General features: G+C 45.8%; 1 protein-coding gene across 3 annotated transcripts; it reads right to left on the reverse strand.

Moving 5' to 3' along the window:
* Positions 1–834: 834 nt before the first annotated feature.
* Positions 835–17459, reverse strand: AKAP10 (A-kinase anchoring protein 10). 3 transcript variants are annotated; one of them, XM_064394237.1, is made up of 15 exons: positions 17200–17459; positions 13652–13699; positions 11447–11629; positions 10681–11184; positions 9259–9357; positions 8737–8821; positions 8282–8405; positions 7094–7230; positions 6014–6158; positions 5172–5345; positions 3677–3786; positions 3268–3350; positions 2676–2728; positions 2005–2100; positions 835–994 (listed from the first exon to the last, which is right to left on the reverse strand). In XM_064394237.1, the coding sequence occupies exons 1-15, from the start codon at positions 17450–17452 to the stop codon at positions 989–991; spliced, it is 2100 nt and encodes a 699-aa protein (XP_064250307.1). In that variant the 5' UTR covers positions 17453–17459; the 3' UTR covers positions 835–988. The 3 variants fall into 3 exon arrangements, with proteins under 3 accessions (XP_064250307.1, XP_064250304.1, XP_064250306.1); XM_064394234.1 differs by having other exon boundaries at positions 17059–17459; XM_064394236.1 differs by lacking the exon at positions 13652–13699 and having other exon boundaries at positions 17059–17459.
* Between the last annotated feature and the right edge of the window lie 2253 nt (positions 17460–19712).

Below are 19712 nucleotides of genomic sequence, written 5' to 3' on the forward strand. Positions count from 1 at the left end.
AGTCCCAAAATGAAAGTGTTGTATACTAAAAATGCAGCAGTAACATAACGGTGAGACACTGAGTACTTCTGCTACCCTGCAAAATTGATTTGCTGGGGAAAGAAAAAGAGGTGCTGTGTAACATGGTAAGTGTTGAGTGTCAGGAAGGAGGCCAAAGGTCATTAAAAACTGTTTTTCTTTGTAAACCAAACATCTGGAATTAGATCCTACGTTGGGTGGAGGACAACAAGCGATGGAGAATGGCAGCAATTCCTTTTTTCCTTGCTCGTGGGAGGGTGAGGACAGGAAGTGGAGCAGTCTGCAGGGTCCAAGGTGGGAGCAGAGGGGCTGCAGGACCAGCCTTGGATCTGCCCCGTGGTGGAAGCAGGGAGATGTGTGTGTGTGTGTGCAGGTGTAGGAGCTCAGCAGGGACGAGTTCCTGACCCTTCTACACTGCCTTCAGAGTTAATGCAGTTATGAAGTAAAATACATTTATCTTACAGTTGAATACTCATCTATTTCAAGTAACGGAAAATTAAACTTTGAACTTCCCAGGTCATTCACTGCCAAGGGATTTGCCCCACAGCCCTTCCAATTCTGTGTTTAAAAATTACAAGCAGTAGAACCAGAAACTACAGCAAAACCTTCCCCTCTGTTGTGGCCTCTGTGTCCCATTGCAGATATTTTGCTTGAAAGTCTTTTTTTTTTTTTGAGACTGGGTCAAGTATTTGTGAAGTCAATCACAGTTTGTCATTTGTAAACTGCATCTTCATCTCAGAACCATCATTACTGTGAATGCCACATACACCAGGCAGAAGTGTTTCTTCACTCTCTGCAGTGGAGGTCCAGGATTGCTTCTTTTCCATTCTTCCTTGGAAATGAGGGGGATTCCAGTGGTTGGAGTAACAGTGCTTTGTTTTTATTGGCTGTGTTAAAGAATCCACCAATAGGGAAAGTTCACTCCTTCTCAAAGTGGAAAACCAGATTTCCTGTCCTGGAGTTTCTAAAATCATAGCTGAAAAAGGGAAAAACAGTTAATTTTACCCTAAAACATGCAAGGTAACTGTTCAATAGAAAGACATTTTGTGTTTGTTTGAGTTTGGGGGAGAAAAAAGCCCCAAACCTAATCCAAACACACTCAACCTTTTGATTACTTGCTTAATTGAATCCAGAGCATCTGCAGTCATTTGAGATTTCTAAATACTGTGCTGAGTGACCTTTTCTTCCAGGCAGACTGAAATTGTATCATTTGCAGCCAAGCTATTAAGTGAAGTTATTATACAAGTCACTTAAATGTTACTGCTCTATTAGAAAGAAACCACTCCCACAGTGAAACTATGGATCCACCCATTTGGATCCAAAAAACTGGGCTTTGGCACACGTTTACTTTCAATAACTGAACATAATGCAAGTTATTTTTTTACAAACTGACATGCCTGAAAGTCAGAAGTACCAGACATTAACTTGGTAACCTGCTGTCACCAATATTTCACAAAATCCAACTGCTGCCTCAGAACTGGGGGTTTTTACACAGAGAACAACAACACAGCCACTAGGCAACAACACACAAACCTATGGACAGGTTACTGTGTCTTTTTAAAGTCTGGAGACAGAACTGTGCAAATGAGAGCACCCCATGAGACAAATTCCCACTGCTGAGTTTTACTGACACTTCAAGCAGAAATGCCACTACTGACAGAGGACACAGCAAGTGTGAGCTCAAGTCAGGAATTACACTTCATCCTGCAGCACAGATCACCCTTTTAACTAATTGGGCAGTTTGTAGACTCAAACTAAGACAAGTTTAATGCTTGCACAGGAGAACCAGCACAGGCATCTGTAAAGAAATTCCTACGTCACACGTAGGCCGAAACACTTCCAACCTTTGTTTCTTCCTCTCATGCTCTGCTGGTTTGAACATTTTCCAGCGTGGGTTTCAGCCACAGGAGGAAGGCAAGTGAGAGCTCTGCTCCTCCCACAGCCTGGCTGGAGCCAGATGAAGGCAGCAGCCTTTCCACCCCCTACCTTGGTGACCTTGTCCAAAGGCTGCTCACACTGCGCCTGCTGCATGACATCGTTGACAATCATCTTTGCTATCCTCCAAGCCATCTCTTCTTGAGCCTGAAAAACACAGCCCAAAACACAGATAGCTTCAGGTCCTTAAAAGAAAAACACAGTGGTCTCAGCACAGCCTTGGAGTCAGGGTAACCTTCACAACTCCATAACCTGCATAAACAACTCCTCCCTCAATGGAAATGCATCTGGTGTCCAAGTACAGTGTTAATTCAATTATTCTACTTCAGGCTTGATGCAATTTCCAAGAGAGTTAGTGGAGATTTTAGATTTATCTCTTGGGGATTTGTCCAAGCCCCTCAGAGAGGGAAAAATGTAGCCTGGAATCCATGTGCAGTGGTCACTCCACCCCAAAAATCAAATAGCACTTCCACCCCTACTTCTAGATATATAAAACCACAATAAGAAAAACCCTGACTGCAAGCACACATTTAATTAGTTCAACCAGCAAGCACTGGCAAAGAGCAAACTAGTTTCACACATACATGCAATCAAATTATATTTAGCACACACTCTCCCTGTTCTTAGTGCAGCAAAAAGATACTCAGAGATAACAGCCAGGATTAAGAACATCAATACTTTATTTCTCTGAAGTCACAAGAAGAACATGAAAGGGGACACACCTCATCTGTATTTCCTTGAACCCATTTCTTCATTGCTTGTGAAAACATGGACCCTGGTTGAGATAAAAACAGCAAGCAAGGTATGTGAGCAAAGTGAGGCACAAAGCTGATTCCTGCCACCCTTCTGAAGGGTTTGCTCTGCTGGCATTCAGGAGTGGCAGCAAAGACAAGGCACTGCCTGCAGCCATTTGGACACTGAGCCTTTCCCAGAGCTGAAAAGCAGCACAGGTCTCAGCCTGGCTGGGAAGGATGTGGAGAGCTGCAGTTCTTTTTCATCTCAAGACCAAAGCTTTGGAGGTTTGATCACCAGCTCAGCTGCTGACACTTCCATCCCTGCCAGTTCCATCGACAGCTCCAACTCCCACAGGCTGCTCATCCTTCCTGGAGTCCAGCTGGACCAGAAAAGCAGAATTTCGGTAGGAAACTGGGCCAGAGATGGGTTTTGCCTCAGTACAGGCCAATCCCCACAGCATCTCTATTTGGCTTAAAGCAGATCTGGAAAGAGTCAAACACTTTGCCTATGCTAACTCCAGCAGGGAAGAGAGCAGCTCTGCAGATGTTTACAGAAATGGAGAGAAAGAGCAAAGCAAACCTTTTGATTTTTTGACATCAGGCTCTGGTTCAGATTCTCTGATGAACTGCCCCAGGTCACTGACTCTTCCAAATGTCATCTTCCTGAGGAGAGAGGAACCACATGGGTGATCAAAAGAACTTTGGCATTATGGAAAGCTCTATTTGGCTATATGCTTGGCTACATTTTGGAATCAAAGAACAACAATAACTAAGAGGAAGAGAAAAAACAATTAGAAATATTTTCCTGGCCAAAGAAACAGTCACTGGGTGTTAAATCACACTACTGAGATAAAGTTACTGTCAAATATTAAAACATGGACTAAGATCTTGCATTTAGGCCTACTCTCCATGCAGGAGGACACAGTAAAAATGAAACAGAGGTGAAACATGTAACCAGAAAGGAAACAATACACTGAAATGAACCTTACCCTGCATATGTTCGTTGATACAAAGACTCTGGATCCAGACTTGCAGCATCTACAATTATTGCTTCATCAAAATTTTTCAGGATTTTAACATTAGCCTTTTTGACATTGGACTACAAATAAAAATTCTAAGTATTAGTGCCCAATGCAGATAACTATCAGCTTCTTAACAAAACTGCAATTTTAGTGCTTTTAACACAGATAAACCTCCATCAAGTCTCTAAGCAAAAGTATAAAAGAATCAGTGTGTCTACAGAGCCTTGAATTCCCAACTCATAGGACATGGTTGTTAGCAGAGGATGATAAAATTCTGTGGACAGAGCCAAAGACACAAAGCCCAGGTCAGCACATGCTGCTCACTTATCAGCCCAACAGATCCGTGTGTGCTCACAAATCAGTTGTTGTGAGTCTGGAACATCCCTCTCCTGCTCTTGGTAAGCAATTCCCAAACACAGATGCCTCCCCCATGCACAGAGCACAAATTATTTATCTTCTGGCCTGGAGTATTTATATGAGATTATGAATAAAAAGCCAAGGAAACATCAGAGCAACAGCAGGGAGGGCACAACACACAGCAATCCATTATCAGCACGGAACAGGAACACCAATGGCAGCTCCTCTCCTGCTGCTCTTTATGCAAAAACATGCAGAGACCCAGAGATTCTCCTACTCACACAAGCAGGAATGCACACCACAGAAAGCAGCACCTCATTTCCTAAATTGCCCAGCCAATTACCAGCAGTTCCTCCTGCTCAGAGGTTCAAGCAGCAGGAGGCTTCAAGAACACAGATTTTATTCCTCACTTCACAGCTAGGGGAGGAATATTCCCTCCTTGCAAATTAGGACGTTTAAAAATAGTACAAAGCAGGAGGTACAGCTTCCAAGTTGCTGGAAAGGCAGGACGTGACTAACATTGGTGTGGATGCTGGGTTTGAAGCTCAGGGTAGCCCTGCAGAGTTCAATAAAAGCAGCAGTTGCTTGGCTCTTTGCTCTCAGCTGGGCTTGCAGTTTCCAAGCTGTCCTGGTTACAGGTTAGCCAGAATCTGCTCTGTGTTTGAGCAGATTGATGCCTTCAGCCCTGGAAATGAGTTTACTCTTCAGGACAGAAGATCTGGCACTTTAAAAGAACAGAGCACACCAAGCTAGCATGCTTGTATTTAAATTTGATAGCATATTTACAAGTGTCAATTTTCCTCTGAAGCTGTAACTATGGTATTGACAAAATAATGTTATTTCTAGTAACAAGCATTCTTTGATATTATGGCATCATGAAAAAGTCTTCAGTAAAGTAGCAACTTAATAAAGACATCACTGATGTAAAGAAATAACAGCAGCACAAGGCTTTGGGTACAACAAATAGCAGAGACACTTCTGACAGAACTGAGCTGCAGGTAGATTCAACACACCCTAACACAACACAGGTTTTAAATGAAAGTGGAATGGTGTTTCCTTACAGGGCAAAAACCTGGATATTGACACAGAAAACCCAAAGTGGTACCTGGGAGGCAGAGCCATCCGTGCTCCCTATGGAATCACTGTCAGGAGAGCTACCAGGGCCATGAATATTCAGTGCAATGTTCCCTCCTGGGAATTCATCTCCTCGTACTGAATGGATGAGGTCATTCAAGTATTTGTAGTAAAGGTTGCTGGACAAGAAACCAGGTAGGAAAACCTGAGAGATGGAAAAAGTCTTCTTTAATTAAGGCTGGTCTGCACAGTTAGAGAAGAGCACACAAACATCTCAGTCCTTGTGTAGATGGAACACAAGTAAAAGCATCCATGCATGGAATTGTTGTGGATTTACAACTGCATTGCTTCAAGTTTTAATCCTGCTGCAAAATGAACAAACCCAACTGCCTATTAATGAAATCCCCCAGTAATGAACTGAAGTTCAGAGGATTTCTTCCCCCTCTGGAAATTTAAGCTTGACAGCCCAACAGGCTTTACAGTTATTCTGTTTCACTGTGCACAATTCTCTGCAGCTCCAGAACCAAATAATTCATTTCTGCTATCTGGGTACCCCCAGAGTTACATTATTAACCACAGCACTTGTATTAGACTTGCAAACAACTCCTACTAAGAGGAAGGAAAATTTTCTAAAGATACAAAATAAGCTGTTGATAGCAATTCACATGGGAGGAAATTCTGTTACTTCCATTAAACTGCAATAATCACCAGAGACAAACAGAGCATTAACAGCAGCCAGTGGGTGGTATCTTCAAATCAGGCTGGGGAAGAGTCTGGCAGATTTTCCTGAAGCTGTTCTATTATCCAGGACATGAGTAAAGGAGCAGGACAAATCAGGGAACCCCCATCACCCCACTCTGAAGAAGGTCTCACCGTCTCCATGGTTGTCCAGGCCTGCCTTAAGGGAGTGGTGAAGCAGTTGGGGAGAGGCCCCCCCTCCCTGCAGATGTTGGACTCAATCTCCAGCCTCACAGAGTCATCAAAGCCCAGGGGGTGCGTGGCCTGCAGGGAGAAGTACCTGGGCAGGGCAAGGAAACAACACAAACAGGATTTGCAAACCTCTGCAGGTGCTCAGAGCCCACCCCAGACACTGCCAACACCTGCACACACCTGGTCCCCACTGACTGCAGGTGAGACACCCCCTCCCAGACACAGTCTGAGAGCCCTGCCCTGAAACACTGATGAAAAACAGAGAATGGAAACAAGAAAGGGGCAGGAAACACCCAGAACTCAAAGCAGCACTGGCTCTGCTGCTCACATCCTTGCAAACTGGATTTAAGGATGGGGGAATGACTGATGAACCTGAGTGAAGCATTTGCTTCCTCTCCAATTATTATTTCCTTCTTGGGTAATAACTCAAGTTGTGGTAGAGCCTCACACTTAAGCTTAAGAACAAACATTTCCTGGAAGCAGTTGTGCTGTCTGTCTCCCAGCTGTCTTATTGCTAAAGTGAAGCACAAAGCACAGGAAGAAAGCTCCTCTCCTGAAAGTCTGATATTAAAAAGGATCTGATTGCTTCCTTAAAAAAGGAAATATTTCACAATACTAAGAACAAGCACTAGCTGGGTTTTATTACATGTGAGAAGAGTTTCTACAGCCTACTTTATATGGATAACAGTATCTGAACATTAAGGTTTTTCTGCAGTGATGTATCTGCTACCAGGCTTAAACCCCTTCCATTTTCAATGACAACCCATCAGCTTTGACACTTCCCAACCAACCAAACTCAAGCAATCAAGTCCTGAAAATCCCAAATTATGTTTAAGAATGGAATCCCTGTAAGGATTTCTCCTCATGTATATAAAAAGAATTCATTTCATGTGTGCAAACACAGCAAAAGCCACCTTGATAAAAGGCACCCCAGCAGACCAGCCCAAGAGTGCAGAGAAGTTCCTTTTGCACAGCAAACACAAAACCACAAGTACAGAAATAAAGATTGTTGAGCTCCCTCACTTGTCATACAAAATCATGGCATCATTCTGTGCTTCTTGCCCATCATACTGGCCTTCTTTGGCAGCAAGCTGAGACTGGAAGTTATCTGCTGCCAACCAGAACTGCAACACATTAACTGCATCTTCCTTCTCCATGTACTGGAAGGGAAATCACAAAAAGAGGAGATTAAAGAACTCAGCAAGAAACTTTTAATGATTTTTAACTTCCTTCTTTCCATTTAGAAGAAGAAACATAGGCCATATATTAGTGGTGCAAAATTGTCACCAGGACACAATATTCTGAATTTTTGTTTCAGACAGATTTAGCCTGCTTGGAGGAAAAAAAGAGAGAAAAAAAAAAAAAAGAGAACTTCTGACATTTATTTTCTGTACTTATTTTCACACTTAGTTTCCAAAAAACTATTTGTCTTGTCCTAGGACAGGAAACACCACTTTCATGCCACATTTAGCTTACACTGAGCTCAGCACATTGTCTCAGCTTCCCAAGCTGCAGTTTCAAACTACATCAGCTTGTCAGACTGTCAGGACAAGTATGGCAAGAGCTGATTCCTTAAAGCTGCAGGAGCCTGAAACTGGGAAATCTTTTATTTAACTTATCACACCACTGAAGGTGCCCTCTCCACATGGCACTGGTTATGATTTGTAATCTGTAACTCAGGCTTTTACAGTCACTACAATGTGAAGATCAAGCTGACAATGTCAAAGCTTCTACAAAGCAAAGAGACTCTGAGGAGCACTCACTAACAGAGAGGAAATCACAAATACTCATTCCACAACACAATGGACAGGTCTGAACATTTGAATTAGTTCTATGTGAGGGCAGGAAAAAGTTCAATGCATTTTCTCTCAGAAAAAATACACCTTGGATTTTTGTTATATTTAGAATTACAGAATTACATAATTGTTTGGGTGGAATGGGACCTTAAAAATGATCCAGTTCCAACTCCCTGCCATGGGCAGGGACACATTACTCTGTCCCAAGCCTCATCCAGCCTGGCCTTGGGCACTGCCAGGGATCCAGGGGCAGCCACAGCTGCTCTGGGCACCCTGTGCCAGGGCCTGCCCACCCTCACAGGGAACAATTCCTGCCCAATGTCCAACCCAAAGCCACCAAGGAATGAACAGATTTTTTTTTTTTTTTATCTGCTAGGAAAGGGATCTAAAAGCAAACAGAAATGTTTTCACTCACCTCAGAGAAGTAGAAGAGGGCTGACTCACAGAACAGAATGTCAGCCAGATACACAGTCCCACTGGTCAGCACCTCGATCTGGTATTTACAGAAGTGGTGGCTCCGCAGGAACTCACTAAAGTGCCTGCACACACACAGGGACAATCATCACCAGGGCCAGCAGCACCCAGGGCACCCTCAGAGCCAACAGCTCTTGCCCAGAACTCTGATAGTTTTGTTGGATAAAAGCCAAACAAGCAAGAAACAGGGCAGGTTTGTAAATGGAAGGAAGATGAGGAACACAACAGTGTGAACAGCCAAGTTCAGCAAGAATGGATTTGGAGGAGGGGATCTGAGCAGCTTCAAATATAAAATATAGCACAGCAAAGTGCTGATATGGTTATGCCTCCATAAACATTTTTAACAGAACCTTTAGGACAAGAGACACAGGAACCCAAACCATGGCATCAACTTACTCTTGTTCCATTGCATTGAACACTACGGACTGTGCTGTAACAAAGCAGTTGGGATCCACTTGGCCATCCTCCCCACAGATCTTTGCTGCAAAGAAAAACCAGGTTAATTTTAACATGGATTTGGCTGGTGGAGCTGAAAGGCACGAGCAAGGACTGGTTAATGAAAAATTCCAGTTCAAATCCACCAGAATCAGCTGGTTCTGACTGAGCAAAGAGCTTTCAAGGCTGGCCAAATAATAATAACATGGCTGAAGTATTTGATTGAGACTCATCTGGATCCCCTCCATAACCACCAAGAATTCCTTCCCTAATTTAAACAAAATCTCTGAAAGTTTTTGTGAGGCTATTCAGAGCACTGCTGAATGTCAGATCCACTGAGACTTGTAATCTCCTATCTTTTTAAGGCTGTCTTTAAAATTGATAAGATAAATTGATAAGATAAATGCAAACGTGACATATTAGAGACACATTGTTATGGGGACAAAGCAGCTCTGAAATGAGGAAGCAATTATTCTTTCTTACCAACTATGTCATTTCTCATTGCTTCTGTGATAGGGATTGGTTTAGCAGCATCTGGAGAAATATATTTGGTAAAAGTACTAACTGCATCCCGTTCTATACCTGCAGGGAAGAAACACAGAATCAAACTTGGGATTCCTTGGAGTGAGTAACAAATGTTTGCTTTTCAGAAAAGCAGCTGTTTAATTCTCAGTGATGTTCCTACTGCAGGATATTCCTATTCTGCTCCTGACCAGCTGCAGGGACTGTGTGATCTCCAGTCAGGTCACAACAAACCCAGCATGGACTAAAATGGATTAAAACAACACAGCTCCAAATTTTCCCTACCACCACACAAGGCAGAACCCACTTCCTCAGCTGCACACCATAGTCCCAGAAGCAACAGCTTTCAGGCAAGTGAAATTCCCAATTTTTAGCTCTTGTCACAGAGAAATCACTTGCACTATATAGGAATTACTAGGAAAAAAAAAATCTTAAAATTATATGGCTCAAACAAGTTGTGTTCTTTACACATCATCTTTTGAGACTTGGGACTCTGCTCTGGAAGAGAGGAAAAAATTACACTCAAATTCTTTTCACATTTCTCTTGTTTAAGTGGCTTTCCTTGTTTAAGTGGCTTTGGGGTTGAGGTTATGTGTTGTGGAGGCACATGATAAATAACTACACGAAAAAGACAAAGAGCAAGAGAAAGGGATGCAACATGAGGAAACAGTTGGGCAAACAAAAGGAACCAATGTGAAGAAAGAAGTGTTTCCTTTTTGGCTGCAGAATTGCACAAATGAGGGAGGACTGAGTAGATGCAAAGTAGAGAAACATGTTACTGTGCATGTAGCTCACTACCAAAAGGAAATATTTGAATTTCATCCTTACTTCCAGCAGCCTCTGAAGAGGTGGAATCCAAATGACAACAAATCACTTACAAGGGGAGGAACTCTATCAAATAAATCCAAGAACAAAAACAGTACATTCCACACATAAATCTCCACAAGTCTCTTGCAACCACTACTTATGTCATTTTATGTAATACAGGATATTTACCTTCCATGGCAAGTGAATTATCAATTCCCAGCCCCACCATCCAAACTTTCTGCAATTCTTTTAAGATGGGATGAGACAGGTGAGGGAAGAACTGGACATAGCAATGTTCACTCAATTTCTAATGATTACACATGGAAGAACAGAACCAACCTAAGCTCATTGAGTACACAATTATTTTGAAGTCTCTTCAGCAGCTTTTTTATTTTTAAACAGGTCAAACAATACACAGCTCAAACTGACCAGCATCAGTTAACATCAGTGGTACATAAAACTTTCTTCCTTGCAACATCACATCATGCTTGCTAAGAACCTGAGAACTGAGGCAGCTCCCTGCACAAAAACCTTCACTTCCCACCTTTTCAAGCAAAGGGAACACACAGCACTTACTTTTCATGAGTTTTCCTGACAAGTCCTTTAGTGCAGAGGAGGGGCTGTTTCTATTTGACACTGAAAGCTTGGAAGATTCTTGCTGATCAGCTGGAAGAGAGCGAGTCCCTGGCTCTGCTTTGCCCCGAGGCAGAGCCCTGCTGCTGTGGCTGTCCCCCACGTGGTTCTGGCTGCTGGCAGTTCTGTCAGGGCTGCAGCCCTCCAGCCTCTCCTCCAGCCAGGCAGCAGGAGGGGAGGAGGCCAATTCCTGCTGTTTGGAGGGGGACACGGGCTCTGCCAGGGAGCTCTGCTTCACCGTGTTCAGGCTGTGCGCGCGGATGCGGGACCAGGTGGTGGAGTGGAAGCTCTCAGCCTCCAGCCAGAACTTCACCAAGTGCTCCATCCTGCGCAGCTCCATGAACTGGATGAAGTAAGGGAGGGCTACACTGTCCTGCAGGACTTGTTCAAGGGTCTTGGAAAGGCTTGATTTGGTCTCTTGAGCCTGGTAGTTCAGACACGATCTGCCTAAAGGAAAACATGGAAGGGAGTGAGTCTGTGCTGTACCACACGTGTGGGGGTTGGACACAAAAGTGAAGAGGCAATTCCAACACAGTGACAAACTAAAAGAATTGTCTGCCCCCTTCAAATCCCTCCCAGGCTAACACAGATGCTACTGTAACAGCAGCCACACTTTTATTACCTATTTATTTATCTGAAAACCAAGGGATGGTGGGTGCACCAGGAATACACAGAGTAACAATAAAAGCTGACCCTGTCACAGCCTTACCTAAGTCTCCAAAGTGAGCAGCTTCCATGTGGCTGGGCTGCTTCTTGAGGGCAGCTGTGCGGCTGCTGGAGAAGGAGTCCATGTTGGCAGAGATGGCATTGATGGCCACATGGCTTGGTCCTGCAGCCTCCAGCAAGGCATGATTCCTAGTGCTTCTCTGAGGGGAATGTACTGGGACTGGAGCTGCAATCAAGACAGGAATTGTTAAAGATTCTAAACATTGCCCAATGTTAAGCACCCCAAAATATGCCAGGGAGTTTGCAAGAGTCAGTCTCATTAGAACCTCACTGTACCACTGGGGGTCATCTTTGATCAAGGGTCTGATTAAAGACCACAAGTTTTATTATTGCAAGAATAAACTCACTCCCACCCAGCTCTATTTTCCTCACTCAGCAGCAAATCAAGAGATGCCACGTCTAAGTTTACATGTGAAATATTCCTGAGTCTTCCTGCTTCCTTGATAACCACTACTGTAACAACTTTATACTCTGTCAACAGTTTAGTTTAGTTCCAATGTTCCTGCCATTCCATTTCCATGCCTTTTTGAAAGCTAAAATGTAATAAAAAATCCTGAGCTACAAAGCTATCTGTGAGGTTTAATAAGAGTTATTTCTCAAAAATATTTTTGTTGCTTCTGCTTGGTTGCAAGAGAAAAAAAAAAAGCAATAAGGAAATACCTGTGATGAAACCCGGGTTATAAACTTAACCCCTTCAGCTGTTTTAGGACACAAATGGCTACTGGAGCTCAAAAACAACAAATAAGAACTTCCTCACACAAAACTTTGCTAATTGTTAATTGATGACAAAGCTGAAAAAAAAACCCCAAACATGCTCCCAGCAGATTCCAAAGCTCTCAGGAAGCTGGGTTAGCTGAGGATGCCATGCAGGGACATCTTACACCTCTGACTCCAAAATAAAGCACCTCAGATGAGCTGATTAGCTCCACACTTCCCAGGGATGTGCTCCATCAAGGTGTCAGCAACTTGGGTTCATGACTTCCATGCTGCATCACTTTATTTTTATTCCAAATTTTGTGACAGCAGTTGACAATTTCACACTTATTTGTCACATATCTCAGGAGCAATGGAAACATTTAAATTATTGCCAAGTGTTTGTGCAGCTGCAGGACTGGACATCAAGACACCACTTGCTGCTTCTTACAAAGCCTCTGGGTGTTTCATACCAGCAGTAATGGAGAAAATACCTTTTTTCCAAGGCCAAGGGATGGCAGCAGTGGGAAAATTGGTGGAGATCACTTGTGTAGAGCCAGAGCCACACTCCTCATGGTGCTACAGGCTTTTGTCAATTAGATTTAAATTTCATTTTCTATTTTGGACATTTGAGAAAAAATGTTCTACTCTCTCCAAGGGTCAAGCAAAGGTGCTCTCTGCTGCAGCAGCTCACAATGTGCAATACTACAAATGTTCAAGTTTGTTTTTATTTTCAGGGTCACCATACTGGTAGTGACACTGAAAGGTGAGGTGGGACTATAAAATGGATGCAACTCACTGTTTCCTGCATTTGATTTGAAAGACAGACCACCAAGGTGGTGGTGAAAAAAAACTGTAATTTTCTCTTGATGTGCAGATAACACATTACCAAATACAGAAACAAGATTTTGGCTGAAGGCATGAAAGTAACAGATCAGATTCTGGCATTTACCTCATCTCCTTTCAGTACTGCAAGAAAATCTGACAGACCAGCAAACTTGTTTTCCTACAGTTTATAAATCTCTTTTCCACCAACTTTCCTCAGAGATTTAGCAGCAAGACCTCTGCACAGAGCAGCAAGGAATGGCTCATTCAGGATTGAGATTTTCAGCCCCACAAACCCCATCAAAGTTAAAGCTGCAGCTTCTTCTGCACATCAGACACAGTGAACATGCACTTCCCAAACTCCAAAGGACAATGCACCTGAGCAAGGAGCTCCAGGAGCAATTTGTTGTGGATAAGGAACAACCACTGCAAGGTGACACTTGGAATTAAAGCTCACGCCTGACATAACTCAATAACCTCCTGCACCTACAGATTCAGCAAGAGGAGGAGGAAAGATCAGTTACTATAAATAGCCAGAAACAGAATTAAGTCCTGGGTTTGATGCACAGGTCAGATCTGTGCTCAGGAGTAAGGAATGATCCTGTTGGGGAAGGTAAAAATGGTGAATGATGACAGAGATCTGAATTCACAGACAAAAGTTTGATCTTACTTTTAATTGCTTTGACATCTGTGGTCTTTTCTTGTTCTTTGCCTTTCACTGTAAAATACAAGGGAAAATGTTAATATGTTAATGCTATTTTGGGTCACTAATGGCATTCACCTGAGAATGGACATAGAATTCCCAACATCAGCAAGTATCAGAGGCACACAGAAACTGTAATTTTGTTAAAACTGATTTCTCATTTAAATTGCACATCCAGTAACTGACAGAGGCTTTCAAAGCTTTTCTGTTGACTTACTTTCAAAAGCAAAAGCTTATCTTCCATTAAGTTTCATGAAATACAATCTGTTACATTTCCATGGAGGAAGGTGTTTGCTGTCTGTAGATTAAAGCTACATTCAGGGTGACTTTAATAAACTGCATCAACTGGGAAGGGTGGAAAGGTGTGTTTTAAGTGTAGAGCACTGGCAGGTGCTCTCTGTAAACCAATAATCACCTTAAAACACCATTTCCCTTGTGTTACAGGAAGGGCAGCACAACACCCAACACTGAGGAGATGTGGGCTGGCTCTGGCTCCATGGAGCAGCTTCCATGCACACGATGGGTACCACAGAAATGCTCTGGAAGCTCCCTGCAAACAGTTAATTCTCTCACAAAAAGTCTTGCTTAATCATCATGAAACCCCGGGTGAGCGACTGATGGGGAGATAACAGGGAAAAAAGTTGTGATGGAAAAGCACTTTGAGGATTTATTATTTTTTTTAAATAAGTAATACTTTTTAAAGGAAGCTCCTAAAGGAAGTGAAGGAGGAGATCTGTTCAAAACGAAAATAAGCAAGCACATAAACAGGATGGCAGAGAAACAAATGCAGGGGTGATATTGGAGAATGTGATGTACCAGGAGGCTGCTCCAGGCAAGGATTATTACTACAAATAGGTCATCCCTGAACACACTGTGGAGCCCTTCCTAAGGCAACCACAAGGCACAGCCCAGCACAACGCCACATTTACATCACAAAACACCAAAAACCCACCCGGAGCGTTCCTAAGGATGGTAAATATTTCAGAGAGCTCCGGTCTCGGGTTACATAACTGCCCTGGCCCCGCCAGCCTCCCCTGCCAGCACCAACGCTGCAGGGCTGCACATCGGCAGCTGGGATCGAAAATTGCAGCTGCAGGGAGCACACTGTGTGACAGAGGGGTTTAAATGACCATTAGAGGAGGAGGATTCCCTCCACACCGATGCAGCAGGAGGGTAACCAGCCTTTACATAACTGCAGCTGATGGACAGGAGAGAAATCAACCTCTGGGAACTCTCATCTTTCCCAAACCACTCCAATACTTCACCAAACCAGTTCCTAGCTACCAACAGCAATTCCTGGGTTTCACATCAGCCCTCCATAAGCCTATTTTCAGTTTAAATACCTCTGTTCCTTCTTTCCAAGCTACTCAGTTCCTCCCTAAATACCTACTTATAACTGGAAACATGAACCCCAGGGTTGTGTCCCAACCCTTTCCACACAGGCTGCTTCTGTCCCCAGCAGCTCTGAGCATGACCAAGTGACATCAGTGACAGGAGGGGACAGAATCAGCTCAGATCCAGACAAGCCTGAATTTCAGAGTGAAGTTTCACCGCATGAATTCACTTTCACTTCCCCCAGAAAGCGGATGCTGTGTGGTGCCTGTGTGAAACCAGAAGGAACCACACAACAAGGGCTGAGGGTGAGATTTCCATGGCCAATCCCATTCCAAAGGGTGCCAAACAGCACGTGACGTCCCAGAGTTTCAATTCACATCTTGAAATGCTCTGAACAAACTCAAAAAAGCGTTCACAGTGTGTCAACAGCACACAAAAAACCCAACGAGATCCTGCTGAGGTCAGCCAGGCTGTGGGACTGCACGTTATTCCCAAGATATCCCCAGGGATGAGCTGTTCCACTGGCAGCAGTTTCATAACCTGCCCTCGAGCACCCAGCTCACCTGTTACACTTTGATTTCTCAACCCATTATCCACCCCAGCCTGCCAGACCTTTATTTAAAGCCCAAGCTATAAAAACACTTCACTCTCGGTTTTGATTTTTCTACAGGTCAGTTGCTTTATGATCCTTGCTATGGGTTAATTTTAAATTAGTTTTAATTTTTACCCACTGTGATATCCTCATAAACAACAACAGCTCACCCCAGGATCATTGGTGTTTGTAGCATTTTGGCCTGCACTTGGCCAAAGTTTTATTCTAAGCCTTAATGTGCTGCTTTCCTCACATTTTCAGCTCAAATCTTCTCCAAAAGCCACACCTAAAAAGGGAGATCACACCGAGCAGTGCTTTGTGCACAGCCCAGATGAAAGGTTGCTTTTCTCCTCTCCTTCACAGCGTCTCTCTGGGGCATTTAGTGCTGATTTGCCTCTCTGACCAAAGATCCTTTAATCAAAGGAACACACATCCTCAATTACACTTCTCAGATAATCAGAGCTTTCATGGCTTTCTCCCTGAGAAAGTCTCCACACAGGCTGACCTTGTCCCTGTGATCCCACGTCAGGACGGAACCTCAGCTCCACAATTCCCAATGAAGCAGCAGGAGCTCTTTTTGAAGAGTTTATAACCACTACCAAAGTTTTATTCTGCAGCCCAACATTTGTATATAAACACCCCAAAAAGGATTATGGCACTTGCAAAGCTCTCAGTGGCTTCCAGGCTCTTCAGATCTGCTAAGTTCAGACTCGATTCTTGCACAGCTGCTGCGCTAACCTCCCCAAAGAGTGACATTTCCAGTGCTGCTGCTCTGGCTGAGCAAGATCCAGAGGATGTGAGAGCCATCACCACCACCCAGGCACCTCGTCCTCGCCTCCAGGATGTGATTTTGGGCTCAGTAACCCAGAGAGGCTTTAGGACACTGCTGCATCAGAGGAGCAGTGCTTGCACTGCTCGAGCTGCAGCATCACGAGGAAACAGAGCTTTCCCAAGGGGCCCTTCCTAAAAGGAGCCACTTTCAACAAAAACCACACAAATCAGAGCTGGGCGGGTTGGGAGCGCCGGGCCCTGCCTGCAGCACGAGCACAAAGTGCCTTCAGAACGCTGCCCTCCCAGAGAGCTCTTAAACTGCACCCATTTGTGCTGCCGGAGGATTATAAATATTTCAGCAGCCCTGAATTTCCCAGGTGTGCTCCCCACCAAACCTACTGCAGAACAAACCGCCACGGACTCCTCTGGCTTGCACGGAGAGCTCAGTGCCATGAGCTCCCTTTTCCACTGACATTTCCAGCTGCTGCCGCACATCCTCAGCCCATTACAATTTTTACAAAGGCTGCATCAGCATTGCGAAAAACCACCCGTAAAGGGCTCAGAGGCTCAAACCCTGCAGGAAGCCCGGGAGCCGCCACAGCCCGCTCCCGCCCCGCTCCCGCCCGGAGCCGAGCCCCGAGCCCCGAGCCCCGCGGGAGGACAGCCCGGCACTGACCGTCACTGGCGGGGACGCCGCTCCTCAGGGCCCGCGCGTCCTCGCGGGGCGCGGCGGCGCTGCCCGGAGCGGCAGGCCCGGGGCCCGGCAGCCGCGCGGGGGACGAGCCCGGCGGCCGCCCGCCCGCCGCCGCCCCCCTACCTTTCCGCCTGAAGAAGGACATAGCGCCGGGGAGGCGGCGAGGCGGCCGCCGGGGCGGGGGAAGGCGGGAGGGAGGGAAGGCAGCGCGCCGGGCCCTATGAATGAGGCTGCAGCGCCCGCCCGCCGCCGCCGCTCCCTCCGCCTCTTCCTCCCGCGGCGGCGCCCGCGGCCGCCATGTTGTCAACACCGGCCCCGCGCCCGCTTCCGGCAGCGCCGCCCGCGCGGCACGGCGGGATGCGGCCGCACTCAACATGGCCGCCCCGGCGTCGCCCCCCGCCGCACAATGGGGCCGGGCGGGGCCGCCATGTTGGGTGAGGGCAAGGGGCCCGCGGGGGTCCGGAGGGGCGGGGCGGCCATCTTTGATCAGGGCGGGGGGCGCCGGGCGGCGTGAGGGGCCGGTCGCCATCTTGGCTGAGGGCACGGGTGACCCGGGGACGCTGCGGCAGCGAGGGAGCGACCCGCGGGCAGGGGACAGAGAGCCCAGGGCAGGGGACAGAGCCCCGAAAGGAGGGGACAGAGCCCCGAAAGCAGGAGACAGAGCCCCGAAAGCAGCAGATGGCGGGCGAGCGCCGTGCAGGGCCCTGAGAGCCAAGGCGCCCTGCAGAGAGACCTCAGGGACGTGTCCCAAAATGTCCCCTTCGGCCGTGGGGGCTCGGCAGAGGGGCGGACAGACAGACGGACATACGGACAGCCCCGCCCGGGGTGTGAGGGCTCTGCAGTGCCGGTCTCGGTCCCGCCGGGTGTGGGCCCTGGCTGTGCAGGACACGCGGCCGGTGCCGGAGTGCGGCGGCTCCTCCATCCCACAGCAGCTCCCTCATCCCACAGCAGCTCCCTCATCCCACAGCATCTCCTCCATCCCACAGCAGTTCCCCCATCCCACAGCATCTCCTCCATCCCACAGCAGTTCCCCCATCCCACGGCAGCCCGAGTCCAGCACAGCCAGGAATCCCTGCCGGGCCGCTCGCCGCTGGCGGAATCGCTGTCCCATAAGTCAGTTCCGTCTGCGCCCCGAATCCTGCCACAAAAATCCTCTTAATCACCCTCCCGAGGCAAATCTGCTCTTCCCTCACCTGCCAAGGGTGTTTGTCACCGTGACACGGCGCTCAGGTTGATATCCGATGAGGAGATCCCTGCTGTAAACGCTTTACAAACACTTTGTAAACACTGTGATTATAAACTCTGGATAGTGCGTGAGGAAACTGAGGCACAGAGCCAGAGGGCAGCTCTGTCACCCCGGATCGATGCAGTGTCACCCTGAGCCGTGTAACTGTCCTGCCCTTGCTGCCTGGGCCGTGCCAAAGTGATGTAATTAACAATCATTGCGTGAGTTTCTGCGCCTCTTTCATCCGAGCATTCCAAAGCTCTTTACAAACACTCAGTAATTAAGACTCGTAAATTGTAAACGGCATAAAAGGTACACGGGGATCTTCCAGGGCTGGGATGGAGCTGTCTCCTGGGCTGATCAACACCCTGTAGCAATTGCATTTTCTCTTTTGATATTATTTTTGTTAACTGGTGCTCTTTGATACGGTTTTGTACACATGCCCAGAGGCTGGCTGGAGCATAATGAACTGTTCTATATGGTTTCTGCATAATGAATGGAATTATTTAATTGGCACATAACCTCGGAGACTGCTAATAGACTGAAACATTCCAAAGATGAGCAAATTGGAAAGGATGGGGTGACTCGGGGAACACTAAATTAACAAATTCTGCCAAAAACTTTGCACCCAGTCCTCTGGGGTTTCAGGGTGTACATGGGGGTTGAAGGATGCAATGATTTACACAAGAGTTTGACATGAATTACCTTCTCTGGACTGAAATTTTCTCTCACTTTTGGGATTCAGAAGGGCTGAAGCTCCAATCCAGAGCTGCTCACTCAGCCTTGGGCCTGGATCTGAGCTGGAAGTGTGAGTGACAGCAGGTGCTGGAGTCTTTAACAGAACATGACAGTTTAATTATCTGAGCAATCAGTTAAATATGACTTCAGGACATGGGTTGGCCAACGTCAGAGAAGCTGAGGGACTCCTCCCTAAATAAAAATATTCAAATAAATAAATAAATAAACCTGTCTCACTGCTTGATTTTTTTCCTCTCCACAGCTAGAAAAAGAAATAAACTTTAATATCTGAAAAGATCTGAATGGAATGATTGTGTTTGGACAGATATAATAAAGCAGAACAAGACTTTGTTGCCTTTGATAATTAATCACAGGGCACTGCTCTGCTCAATTACAGCACAAATGTAACACACATGAGAGGCCATTCCCATTTCTCCCATCTTTGGGACAGTCCATTTATTCCCATGATGTTGGATTCTCTCTCATATATAGAATTCTCACTGCTTTGGGAACACAAATACCAAAAATTATATGAGTAATTACTTTAACTGCTGAGATTTTACTCTGGAATAAATAATAATGTCCTAAACACATCAGGAGTCAAAGATGCCTTTGCACAGAAACTCACAGCATCTTAAATTAGAGATTTGTATTTTACTTCTAATTTTCTTTT

The sequence above is a fragment of the Passer domesticus genome, chromosome 19, assembly GCF_036417665.1.
Source record: "Passer domesticus isolate bPasDom1 chromosome 19, bPasDom1.hap1, whole genome shotgun sequence".
Lineage (NCBI taxonomy): Eukaryota > Metazoa > Chordata > Aves > Passeriformes > Passeridae > Passer > Passer domesticus.